General features: G+C 31.4%; 1 protein-coding gene across 3 annotated transcripts; it reads left to right on the top strand.

Moving 5' to 3' along the window:
• Window positions 1–5,689: 5,689 nt before the first annotated feature.
• Window positions 5,690–12,086, top strand: LOC100819662 (uncharacterized). 3 transcript variants are annotated; one of them, XM_003539563.5, is made up of 10 exons: window positions 5,690–5,950; window positions 6,284–6,672; window positions 7,137–7,253; window positions 7,641–7,723; window positions 8,950–9,389; window positions 10,047–10,222; window positions 10,847–10,932; window positions 11,062–11,195; window positions 11,337–11,636; window positions 11,854–12,086. In XM_003539563.5, exons 2-10 carry the CDS (start codon window positions 6,325–6,327, stop codon window positions 12,048–12,050), a joined length of 1,881 nt encoding a protein of 626 aa, XP_003539611.1. In that variant the 5' UTR covers window positions 5,690–5,950; window positions 6,284–6,324; the 3' UTR covers window positions 12,051–12,086. The 3 variants fall into 3 exon arrangements, with proteins under 3 accessions (XP_003539611.1, XP_006592923.1, XP_014620575.1); XM_006592860.4 differs by having other exon boundaries at window positions 6,278–6,672; XM_014765089.3 differs by having other exon boundaries at window positions 6,159–6,672.
• Window positions 12,087–13,868: the final 1,782 nt, after the last annotated feature.

Here is a 13,868-nt window from a genome sequence, read left to right as displayed (position 1 = left end):
CAAAAAACTAAAATGAAATTTCTAAAAGATAAAAAATCAAATCAAACAAAAAAATAAGATAAAAAACCATATAAATAATTTTACCTATTAAAAATATAATGAATCCTAAAACTATCATTCTTAAAATGATTCCATTTAACTATTAGTTCAATTTAAAATTGCATGAACAATTAAATATTTTAGGCCAGTCCAATTTATATGACCTATTAATATTTTTATTTACACTAGCGTTCAATAACAAATCACTTAACTAACACATCATTTAATGAACAGAATGATGTGGTGATATGATAAATTTTTATCAGATGCATAAATTTTACAATGATATTGCAAATTAAATTTATTTAAAAAATAAGCATAGTTATTTTATTTTGGGGCGATGTATACTTGATTTACTGCTCTCTTGCATTTAATAAATTTTGCACCTATCCTAAAAAATAAAATAAAAAATTGCACCTGTGTGTTGACTTTAGTCAACAATTGTAACTTCAGTTAGTCCATCGTTGAGGCCAAGGAAACCCACTACGAATTGGACCTCAAACCCAATCCAAAACACTATATGTCTATTTCTACTAATACATTACAAAGTTTTGAATTTCCGTTTTGTATATGAAAAAAAAAGTTTATTTTTTCCTGAATATATGAAGAAAAAAATTGTTTTCTTAGAGGCATGAAGAAAAAAATTGTTAGAAACTTAGAATCAATATTGTTGTAGATTTTATCCACCTATACATGATCACCTCTCGTTAAAATGGAATTTATTATCCACCTATAAATGGAATTTAAAAAAATGGTTTATTTATTTAGATCTTATATATACATTATAGAATCACATTTTAAAATCAACCGTGATTCAATTAATTAAGACACTAATTTAAGATTTAATAGTTTAATGGTAAACAAATTGTAGTACAATCAATATTAATAAATTAATAATTAACAACGCACTAATTATATACACAATAGTATAAAAGTTACATTTAAAATAAAATACTCCCATTTTGTTTTTGACTCAAGAAAATATACTCCCATTTCAACCTTAATCAGGAGTAACAAACATTACATGATGTGGTCTGCATATAGTGCGTACAAGGCTCCACTTCATGCCGCCTGTAGCAAGCAACAGCAGACAAATCTTGAAAACATGGTTTTGCCTTGTTATTTTAGTCTACATCATACGTATTTTGGGTTTACGATACGATATGTCAAGGGATTATGGGCATAGTGTCATATACTGTATATAAGTTTCATTTGCAGTAATATTTTAAAAATTGGATCGGTTGAATTATTTAAACCGTAAATTAATTTTATTTTTTTATCTGAACATTATATACTTCGAGGCATAAATTTAACTACTTGAATCAATTTAACAATTATTCACAAGCCTCACCAAAATTTATACGGCTTTAGTTTTAAAACATTAGTTTATAATCCTTAGAGCATGTTCAATGAAATTGTTTAACCAAGTTTTTTTTAGTTTTTATGGATTCTTATAGTAAATAGGGTTTTCTTTTACAGTGCTTATATAAAAAAATGTTACTTAACAATAAAAAAAAATTCTTTCTAAGATGAGAGAGAAGTAAAAAGGTTGTTGGGTTTGTCATGCTTGAGGTGAGAGAGAATAAATGATTAGTTGAGTCTTTTCTTTACATAACTTTGAAAGGTAAAAAGCATAATGTCAAAATTCACTCAAATGCTCTTTATGTCCCGAAAAGAATTAATTAATTTCCCACTGTCGACTGATGAAATGTATCCTTAGTGAAAAAAATAATTTTTCTAAAATATTGAGATCATTAAAATAATTTTTTCAATAAAATTATTTATCAATTTTGTTTATGATTAATAATTATAAAAAAAATTGGTTGATGAACTCTAATATTATCTCTACTTTTAATCACATTTTTTATATTTATATGGCTCAAGATTTTCCTTAAGATAATTATGATTGAGCATGGTATTAGTTGAATGAGTGACTTTGTTTGGTGAGACTCAATCATGTGCTATATGTTGTACCACACTACGTGATTGGTTGAAGGCTCTCAAATTTGAGTTGTGTTATTTGAGGCTTGGAGTTATAGATTAGGTAGCTTCCCATTCATGGCAAACTTTGTGGCAGAAATGAAGGAGAGACGCGTGGGATTGAATTGGAAATAGATCCAAGACATTTTGATTGTCATGTGAAGGCAGTGACGGTATGTTTTTATAAACGTGTGTGTTATAAATAGTGTCAACAACCAGTGTGGCCTTAGCTTTTAGACATCGGAGGAAAGGATTAATGTTTTACGTACGTGATGTTCGGAAGTCTTTACCTACCATTATTTATGTGTAGTTAAGGAATATTTCTTCCATTCTAAAATAACTGTATTATCTGACAATTTTATATAATTAAAATTTTCTTTCATTAGTTTATTAATTTTTATTAATATATATATATATATATATATATATATATATATATATATATATATATATATATATATATATATATATATATATATATATAAAATAACTTAGGATCACGAGTAAATATTGTATGTATATATTGCCATACCGGTGATAGCTTCAAGGAAATAGAGAAAGAAAGAAAAATAACAAGGCCAAATTGATTGACAAGCCACGTGATTATAATTGACAGTTAATCTCCGTTATTGAATTAGACTATATTAAAGGATAAAATTTAGGATAAATTAAAGAATAGAAGTTATTACTGCTCTGGTCTTTATTATAAGACGTTATTTAAAAAAATGATGGTTTTTTTATAGGCAATTTATAATTTTTATGAAGCATATATCTATTTTTTCACTAGTTGTACTTATTAATATTTAAATATTTGTTTTTTTTATCAATAACAGTGTATAATACTGTTGAGCTTTAATATTTTCATATTACCCATATCAAGTTAATAATTATTGATAAGGATAAAATTGATACATGAGTAATTTTTGAGAAAAAAATCAATAAAATCAAATGTATTAATTCTTTTTATTGGTATGTATGACTTTGTCCAAAATGTCTTATAATAAGAACTAGATGAAGTATTTTGTTCCTTTTTCAAGTTGGTTAATTATGAAAATAATTATCTGTTATATTAAGAGTTTAAGATAATATTTATTATTTTTATTAATTAATTTCTTAGAGCATCTCTGGGATACCTATTTTGGTTGTCTCATATTTGTATTAAAATAATTTAACTGATCCCTACTAAGTTGCATCACATTTAAGTAACCTATAAGAAAAAAAATTATATCTTTTTTTTATAAAAAAAACATTGTTAAATGTTAGAGATTTATAATAACTTACCTATTCTTTTCAATCAACTGACCTATATCCTGTTAACCATAAAACTACTACTCATTTTGGTTTCTATATGAATAATTTTTTTTTATGTTTTAATCCTTATCAACATCCTTCTCCCTTTTTCTTCCTTTTACTTCTTCTCTCTCATGTTTGTTTCTTTTTATTACCTCATCAACACCTTTTTCCTTCTTTTATTAAGTTGCAATATAATTTTTTCTATATCATATAATGCTTATGCAAGACCCATCGCCAAAATCGTCTTTGGTGACTATGAATGACATAAGTATTTTCATTTCCAAATTTGTAGCAATTTAACAGTCAGTCATAAAAAAATGAGTTTTAAAATGATGCACCAAGGTCCTACCACTACAAGGAGTGCTGGCTCAAATTGCTACTCGTAGGTTATCTCGTATTGTCCAAGAAACACATTTGAACTCTACAAACTTGAGACACTATGATTTAGGGTCAATAAGAATTAGTTAATGCAAGAGAGTTTAAAAGAAACAAAACCCCCAAAATAAAAGGAGGAGGGAGGTGTTGATGAGGTAAAAGAAAATAAGGAAACAAATTGGGGAGAGAAAAAGAAGTAGGAGGAAGAAGAAAGGTGAAAGGTGTCAAAGGATATTAAAACATAAAAAATTGCTCATAGAAACTAAAACAAGAAATTTTATGAGGAAATATACATTAATGTCATGTCATGTCAGTGTTACATCATCCATTATTAATGACCTTAAGTTTTTATTAGTAATATGAGCCAAAATAGAATTAAAAGTGTTTGTATAAGGACTAAAATGGATGATTTTTTAGTATCAGAACTAAAATGTAGAGTTTATGCGATTATAAAGACCAAAACACAAAAATAGAGTAAATATAAGGACCATGTTTGATAGTGCCTCCATATAATGCGGTTTTCACGACAAGAGAAGTTGCTACAAGAGCCTTGGTTAAGAAAAAGTCCAGAGGAAACATCTTTTCCATTGATGAAGGCTATGTTTGGTTTTCCATCCAGGGTGCTCAAACTCAATTTAGAAATCAACTGATTTTGGTGACATGTCTGGTTTCCTGTAAAATTATGGTTGCAATGAAAATTTTGCTCGGAAGCTTGTTTTTTAGAAACAATACTTGTGTTGCTTTTGCAAACTTAAGTTTAACCAAAATAGTTTGTAAAACTTTAATCCAATTCTCTTAAGAAATAATAATAATAGCAATATTAATATTAATATTTTTGATGTACACATTTTTATTCCGTGGGTTAGCTTGGTGACTATTAGACCAATTCTCTTAAGAAAAAGTGCGTCCCAAAAGAGTATAAGAGAATTGCTATTCTCGCCCCTAAAATGCTAGTTTCACCCCTTCTGGGGCAATTTTTTTGTCTCCGTCTTTGTGTCAGACAGATCAACTTCGTTGGACTGGCTCAACCTGAGCCCAGTGTGCTAATTCATTTTTTTTTTCTCTTGAAACCCAATTCAATCAAGACTTTTGTTATATTCACTCCCCCTTTTTTAAGTACACTTCCCTTGTAATCATAAATATTCACTATACCCAATTCAAAATGACGCTTAAATTTTTGTATTCCAAATTCTAAAGTAGAAATGTTTTGATATTATTCCAAAATGTACTCTCCATAATACACAATAGTAGGTTTTGGAAAGTACATTCCCAAATACTTTTAATTTTTCTATTCTTGAAAGTATTCTCCATAATACACAATCATAAGTTTTGGAAAGTACTTTCCAAAATATTGTTTTAATTTTTGTATTCCTAAAAGTACTCTTTAGAATGCACAATAATGGGTTTTTGAAAGTACTTTTCAAAATACTGTTTTAATTTTTTTATTCCTGAAAATACTTTTTTGAAGTTTTTTTTTTCAAAAAGCACTTTCCAAAATTTAATATAAAAAACTTGTTGCCTCTATTCCAAAATCCAAAAAGGCAACCACCTTAATAAAGTGACACAAAAAATATTTTAATATGTCTATACGTTGAACCTTTAACCAAATTGCACACGTGCAAATTATGTATGGAGATTTGAAGCTTGTAAGCAATTTTCCTAATTTGTAGTAAGAGAATAAAGCTATCAGATCACTATAACCAAGAAAATGAGGAAGAAATGAATGCTTTGTTGCCATGAAAGTAACAAATGGAGTAAAAGAGAAAGAATTATAATGAAAGAGAGGAGGAATATTTTGTTGTCATGGAAGGAGTGTATTGTTTGGGAGAGGAGGGGAGGGGAGTGTGTGTCCGGGAAAAAAAGAATTTAAAATAAGAAGGTTATTTAAGTTAATTTGGATTAAAAAAATAAAAAGGAGGTGTGCTTAGAGAAAAGGGAGTGGATTTAGGAAATGCCTTGGGTCACGCGCTACACTGCTAGAAGTGCAACCGTTACTGCAAGACGCTATAGCTGAGCGAGGGAAGGACGAAGTTGGCGGCAAGTTTCGAAGAGAGAGAGAGAAGAAGCAGTGGGTGGTCGAGGTATCACTTTCTTCTCCGCCCCCGCCACGCCCTAGACCGCCGCGGGCGTTGCCAGCACGTCGCTGGAAGGCGGTGGCTTGTTGGCGGCGGAGCTTCGCGAGATTAGGTTCGGATCGCTCGGTCTCGCTAGGTCACCGCTGACGAGAATTTGAACTTCTCGTCACTACTAAGCCGCTATTTAGGTGTTAGTCTTATTCAGCTCTATTGTTTTGGGCTAATTCATAGCTTAATTTTATGATTATGGATTAGTTTTGTTTGTTATGAACTTATGATTCTATTTCCATTTGATTTCTGTATTAAATTGTTGACAATTTCGTTTTGAATGACACTGTTGGTTTGATATGATATTCTAATAAAAAATTATTTAACCTTTTTTCGTCGGAACTGTAGGGGGTTCTCTAAAAAATAGTGCGAAAAAAAAAGTGCACAGCAACACTCAGTGGTTTAATGCATCAATTGTGATACTAATATCTTCAAAAGGCACTTGACTAACATTGTGTCTGTTCTAGCTAAAGCTTGTGTTGGGAGAAAGCAAAGAGCATCTAGTTTGTTAACAATGGAAGATGATCTGTTGGACACAGAAGACAGGAACAACAATGGCAGTTCCACCGCAAAGAAATCGAAGCAGCGGCGAAAGAGGAAGGAGTACATGGTGGACGAGGATGGGCAGGTGGGGGCACGAGAGAAGCTGGCAAAAAGAATCTTGTTGTCTCTGACGAGGCCTTCCTATGTTTTGGGATTGGGTCCCAAACCTCTTAGGGTGGAACACCGTGCAAGGTTGCGCTACCTGCTTCGGCGGCTCGTCAGCCAGCATCATTGGGTTGCAGCCAGTGGTGTTCTCAGTGTCTACTTGAAGGGAACACTTGATGATAACTCTCCCTACAGGAACCGTCTTAAGTTTTGGGTATCCCCTTCACTATTTGTGCCTGTGCCCTTCTGTGAAATTTTGTTTTAGGGGTTTTGAGAATGTCGTGTGGTGTGGTGTGGTGTCAAGTCTCATTTGCTTTCAAAATTTTCACATATTGGTCTTGTTTTAGTGATATGAAGTTAACAGGCTGAGATGAAAAGGGTATATTGATTCATAACTCCTTTTTTTTTATTTACTTTAGAGAAAATGGCACTTTTGTTTTAAGATTTGCGGGAGATCTTTTGAAACCAAAATGATTTCCCATAATCTAAACATTCCCAAACCTATATGCAATTAAAAAAATTTCATGATTTTTTTTTAAAATGATTCCAGTGCCTCACCCATACTTTTGTTCCCTTTCACCCCTCATTCTAAAACTTTATTCTTTGTTTCTGTAATTTCTTTTATTGTTGATATGCTGAGTTAGTTTCTGAACAACATGTATGCCGGCATATGTGTAGGTTTTACTGGAGCTTCTTAAGCATGTGGAAAACCACTCTATTAATCCAACACGAATCAAGAACCTCTATGATATTTGGTCTAAGAAAATTGGATCAATGAAGACTTGGCCAGTTGAGGTATGATTCAGAACCCCCTAATGCTTTATAATTATTACCTTTATGTTAAATGTTTAAAAATTTCCTTTGTCACGTAGTAACTATTTCTGACTTGTAACAAGAATATAACTACGCTTAAGCAAAAACAATTTTGTCTTCATTTGCTTTGATAACAATGATTGGACTTCTTTCAAAAAAGCTCTATAAAAACAATATTAATGCTTGGAGACAACCAACTCAATACAATCTCATCATCTTGAAAGTAATTAAAGACTAAATTGGATATGGCATAGAAAATAGTACTGCTATTTTGTAGCAGGAACACTAAAACGTCAATTATTGTTTTCAGTTGTCAGTTTGATTGTTTAGGCTTTCGGTTCTTAATGTGGAATTTTGCTTGTGGAGCAGAGCAGATATGCAGTCCATTTGGAGTTCATGCTTTTCTGTCTTTTGCAAGGCAATGCTGAGGATGCATACCAGCTTGCTCTATGGTATGTAATTTAATTCTTAATAATGTATTGCATCCAGTGTTGTTAAATGGCATGGTGCTTTTTTTGCCAACCACCAAAGGCAATTTGTGAAGGGAGGCCTGCTATGGCAGCGCCATAGGCCGCAATGGCGTGTTTATATGGCAGAATTTTGGCCTTCCGCCATATTCCTCCATTGATAACATTTGCATCATGATGCCAAGGAATGAATTTATCATAACTTGTCATTCCTATATAATGTGGTGAGCTGGTTGTCTGTCATTATTATTATATTTTTATTGTGGGTTGTATATTTTTCTATCAAACTTAAATTGCTTATAATGGTTGATATTATTAGTTTAAGGTTTTATTGTTGTTGTTGCTGCTGCTGCTGCTTATAATGGTTGATAAGGTTTTAATGGTTATTATTATTGGTATTTATTTCCTCCAGACATTTAAGAATAATATCTTAATAGTATGGACTCTGGTACTTGCTACTTGTTATGAAATGCAGACTAATTATTATACTTAATATTGCCATTGTATATATTCATGGGATAAAACGATAACATTTAGAGTAGGCAAGTTTTTATAAAAAAATAAAAAATAAAAATACACAACCATAATTGCAAAAATTCAATATTCCAAATGATTGAGTGACACTGCCCCAATGCTGAAGAGGATGAACTTGGGATAGGTCACACCCTGGAAATTTGGGGATGAATTAGTACTCACGGTGACTTTAAAGATACTGGCAAGTCTGCTGCCCAATGTTTGTGTTCTCCCCAGTCACCAGTCACCAGTCAAGAATTTAACCCAAGCAATACATGGAAGGAACACAGTTTCAATACTCTGACAATCATAATTGTGGTTATTTCATTGATTATCTACCATCACTATCAATATATATACTATATAGGTTTGCAAGTTACCACCCAACTGGTATAGTTAAGTGCCAGATACATGCTGTCAAATAAATGCAACTTGACTCAAATATGACTGAAAGACCATTTATGTGTTTTTTTACCTTTTGTGTAAATAAAATGGCTTCAAATATGAACTTTCCATTGATAAAGTATTCTTTTTCCTTCATTAATGTTAGATTTTCACTTCAAAAATAGTAAAATACATGTCAGTGTTTGAGAAATAATGTTATAAGGGGGTTACTAGACTCTAATTTATTTTCTTCCTTCATATTACCTTGTTCTTTCTATCCTTTTTTCATTTTTGTCTTTTTGTTTCTCCTATAGCCTTGGGCAAGAAAAAGGTGATATTGGTCCTATGTCAAAGATGATGATGGGTTTGACATTCTATGAGTTGTGGTATTCTTCTATCCCCAAAGAATTCCAGTGGAGAAATTCAGATCAGTTTGACTTGCAAGAGAACTCAGATATGGAGGGAACTTCATTCAACAATGAAACTGTACAGTCAGAGAGGTATAATTCAGTTGAATCCCACATGGCTGACTCCCAGTCCCAGCGTGATTCAGATGCCTCTGTCATGAATGATAAGAAGATATCTGGGGATGTTGTCTTCAATGAAGACATGGAGGTTGATGCTAATAAAAGAGAAAAACCACATCAGAACTTTCAGCCAGAAGGTTTTTACTTAAATTCTGAAGAGCATAAAGGATTTGGAGATCCTTTTTCTAACAATGGAGGTCTTACACAGGATATCTTGTATGGCCTTGGTAAGTCATTTATTTGCTGAAATGGAGAAAAAACTATTTATTGTGGATTCACACCTGTTGACCTGTATGAGAATGTCTATGCACATGTATAATTGTATATGGATTTTCCTACCCAATATTTTTTTTTTCTCAAACTGGAAATGTTGATTGTCTTTCTTACTACTCTGATGAGGCTAGATTTTAGTTTTTCTCTTGCCTATGATTACTGGTTTGTAGCAACCTCTGATTAATTTCGATAGAGCATCTCCCCCAATTACTGTGGTTTATGAGAGGAGAAATAAGAGAAAGAGTCAAGGGTATCATATGTAACTAAGTGACTGTTCGTCAGTAAGTTAGAGTTAGTTTTTCAGGAGAACAATTGTAGTCATGGTATAAAGGATAGGGAGGGGGAGGATATTTGCACATTGGTTAGGAGGGACCATATTCCTTGAAATACTTAGCCTTTCTGTTTTCTGTAATTCTTTCATCACTCAGTGAGTCAGTAAACAGTCTCTTGTCTTTCATTTTCTAACATTCTTTCTTTTCTTATTATTATATTCTGATACCAGTTTTATCAAACTGATATCAGAGCTCTTTACTCATCATTTCTAAGTTTAAATAGTGATTACTCTCTGATTCACTTGTGACTTTAACATTGTCTTTTGTGCATTTACTTAGGGGAACTTGATTTGTGGTTGCTACCCCTGCGTTTATCTGATGACCACAGTTTTGAGGAGTTCATGTATTTGCAAGGAAATCAGCCTAATGACTATTACAAAAATGCAGTGAAATATTTACAACTTGCACTTGACTCAGAACCTTCTGCTTCAGCAGCATTACTTCCATTGATACAGGTATGGATCATACATTTCAATTAACTTTGTTTGGAACAACTAAACTTCATTTCATATTTCATTTAAGGAGTTGTTTGGTAAACTAAAAATCAGGTTCAGAACTGTAGTTGAATTTGTTACATAACCTCCTAAAAAGTTCAACTTTGATCTGCTGTTAATGTAAATCTTTTCTACTCTATAATCGGACATCCAATCATCTGCATCACATGATTAAAAAAATTAAACACTGTTTTGGTTTGTGTGAATCAAGATAAATTTGAAGTGATTTCAAAATAATTAACTTTGTAGTACCTCTAGTTAATTATGATCCAGTGATCCATTTTTTAAATTTCAAATAATTTTGAAAGAGGAAGGGACAGAAATAAGGAAAGTTTTGGTTCAAATTAAAACTTATTGGATAAAAACCAACTGTTTACAGGATTTTGTATGAAATTAATTATCCATCTTTACTTGCACAAAGCAACTGACTATGTTCTGCAATCTCACAGCATGTTTCTTTTTCTGGATGCACATGCACATCTATATTTTGCATCTGCTATAGACATTATATTATATGACAATTGTTTTCTGCATGGGATAATGTTTGAGATATCAAAAATGGCTTCACTTTATTTTTGTTCCCAGCTGTTGCTGATTGGAGGTCAAGTTGACGAGGCTCTAAATATGCTTGAGAAGCAATGTTGTAATTCAGCCTCTGTACTCCCAATAAGGTATATATTCCTTTTTAATGATTAGCAGTGATGTACTTATTAAACCAACAATTTCTGAGATAAGCTGCTATATTTTACTCAATGCTTTTTTGTCATGTTTAGTAAATTTACTATTGTACACACTTGCAGAGTAAGGGCTGCTCTCTTGGAGCGTTTTGATCGAAACAACTCTCTCCTGCTTCTTAGCTGTTTTGAGGATATATTGAAGAAGGATCCAACATGTAGTGACACCTTAGCAAAACTTATCAAGATGCACCAAAATGGTACTTTCATTCTGAATCATGTTTGTTATATGATTTGAATAATTTATAGTCATTCTTCTGCTACAGACAAAGCAAAACCTTTATATGCTTAATGATACATTATGCCTATGTCGTTAATTGGTTTCTTCTGATATTTTACAGGAGACTATAGTCTTGTATCTCTGCTGGAAATGATTGCTTTACATTTAGATGCTACAGATGCAGAGTACAATACGTGGAAGGTGTTCTCTTCATGTTTCTTGAGACTGTCTTCCTACGAAGAAGACTGCATGTCTTCATGCCCCATTCAAAATGAAGATGGACATAAGCAACATTTTCCCCTTAACAAAACCCCTAAAATATTTACGGATGGTATATCAGGAAAATCTTGGAGGCTTCGCTGTAGGTGGTGGCTAACTAAACATTTCAGCAATAGCAAGCTTGAATCCGAGATTAATACTGGTACGTATATATTTTTTAGTGTTTAATTTGATCTATTATAAATGTAAAACTTACACTATTATCCAATCATGAAAAGTTTATGGCAACACTTACCTAGGAGGTCAAACTCTGTTGGTAACATGATCAACTTCACTATAAATATTGCAACATGCTTACTCAGTATTATTGTTTTATTTTAGTCATGTTAATTTGTTTTCCTAAATTGTATATGTATCAGGTGACTTGCAGTTACTCACATACAAAGCGGCATGTGCATCGTATATGTATGGACGGGAATTCAGCTATGTTGCGAAGGCTTACTCTCATTTAGAAAAAGAAGATGATAAGGAGTTGCTATTGTTCTTGGATGAGCACAGGGGAAATTCATTTGGAATTTATCAAAAATTTCAAAAGAAATTTACACACATAATATGATATTTATCTAAATCACTAATCATTATTTGCTTAAAATCTTCATATTAATTTGGACGACTTTTATGGTTTTAACTTTATTCACTCTGTTATTTGTAGGAATTCATATGCTCATTGCTTGTCAAATTATCAGCTTTATAGAAGGGAAGGATTTGCCTTTAAAAATGGAAGAATGGATACAAGTTTTAATGACAAAACACTAAGTATATAAAATTGAAAAAGGTGGATAGATAATAACGCTTGAACGGAAAACGGGTTACTTTCTAAGTAGTCTTAAATCTTTATCCGCCCTTAATATTAGGTTAAACGGGTTCAATTCTGTAGTACTACCTGACATTGTTTAAGAGCACTTTCATCTAATTAATATCATCTGTAATCAAGATTGAGCTTAAGTATGTTCATCCCCCCGTAAAGACTTGTCATGTATTCTCTATGTTTGATTCTGTTTCGTGTTTAAAGATTTTGTACAAGAATTTAGAAATGTAATTATATTCTTTATCTTTTATATTAATTATAATGGTCTTTTTTACTCATTTGATTTTATGTATGAACTTTTTATGTTGAGTGTAAATTATAAAAGTTAGTAAAAAAAAAAGATTTTATGTTATAGAGATAACGAACCAATGGGCCGATAAGATTATTATGGAGGAGTTGCTATTGGTTTCATTGTCATTGCTATGACCTCTATCAAGGAATTGACAACTTTTTTTTTTTTTTTGAAAATGTCCTTTTCCATGAAAGCATAAATCTGTTGTATAATTGTATAGTAAAATCATGTTTTCGTTATCTGACGGGTGTGAATTAAAAATACATAACGGAAATACAATCTCATTATGTATTTGTCAACAAAATATTTTTTGTTATATTAAAGGGGTGAAAAAAATTAATAATGAAAATACAATTTCATTGAAACAATACCATAAAATCATATTTTCGTTATTTATTAGAGGGAGTGTTAAAAAAATAATAAAAATATAATTCGGTTGTAATATTTCAATAGAATCATAATTTGATTGTTATGATGGTGATGTGCAACTTGGTGGCATAGTGCGGTGGAAGTGCACATCGGCATAGTGGTGGTGCAAGGCGCAGGGTTAAATGTTGTCATTTTTATTCTCCGATGAAAGAAATGAACTTGCATTTTTGGGTTGTGATAACATTCACTTGATTTTAATTTCTCATCTTTTCCATTTTTAAATTTTCTTTTTTGAAGAAAATTTTTAAAAAAATGTGAATTTTCAACAATTTTTTTTTTTAAAAAAATGTGAATTTTCAACAGAGTTGATTTTTGGGGTGTTCTTCATAAGTTATATTGATCTCGAAAACCTAGAAGTTGCAAGCTATTGTATTGTTTTGATGATAATGTATGATTTGTTATCTGTTTTTTGTTGTTGTCTGGTAGGTGGTGAATTTTGGAGGATGATATGGGTTAAATATTTTATTGTTTAGTTGTGAACCTTTAAAATGGTTAACGAAGGATTTTTTGTTTTTGTTTTTTTGGTCTGATGATTTACTATTTGCTTATGTGTGTATTTTATGATTCATATAATTCGTAAGGGCTTGAAATTCATTACTTTGAACTTCATATATTTTAATGGTTATAGGGTTTCTGAACTTTATATATTTTAATGAACTTATATGGTCATTTTTAACACGCCATAAGAAATTTTACTGGGTGTGACTAGTTTTTAACTAAGAAGGATATTTTTGTTGGCATTTTGTGTTTGTAATTGCAATGCTTACATACCAATTTGCTATCAGATGAGATTGTATCTTACATGTCCATTGAATGTTTCATTAATTCTTTCTCATATTTGTTGA

Source organism: Glycine max, chromosome 12 (genome assembly GCF_000004515.6).
Source record: "Glycine max cultivar Williams 82 chromosome 12, Glycine_max_v4.0, whole genome shotgun sequence".
Classification (NCBI taxonomy): domain Eukaryota; kingdom Viridiplantae; phylum Streptophyta; class Magnoliopsida; order Fabales; family Fabaceae; genus Glycine; species Glycine max.
The sequence above is the reverse complement of the archived record's forward strand: the minus strand, read 5'-3'. Positions and strand labels throughout refer to the sequence as shown.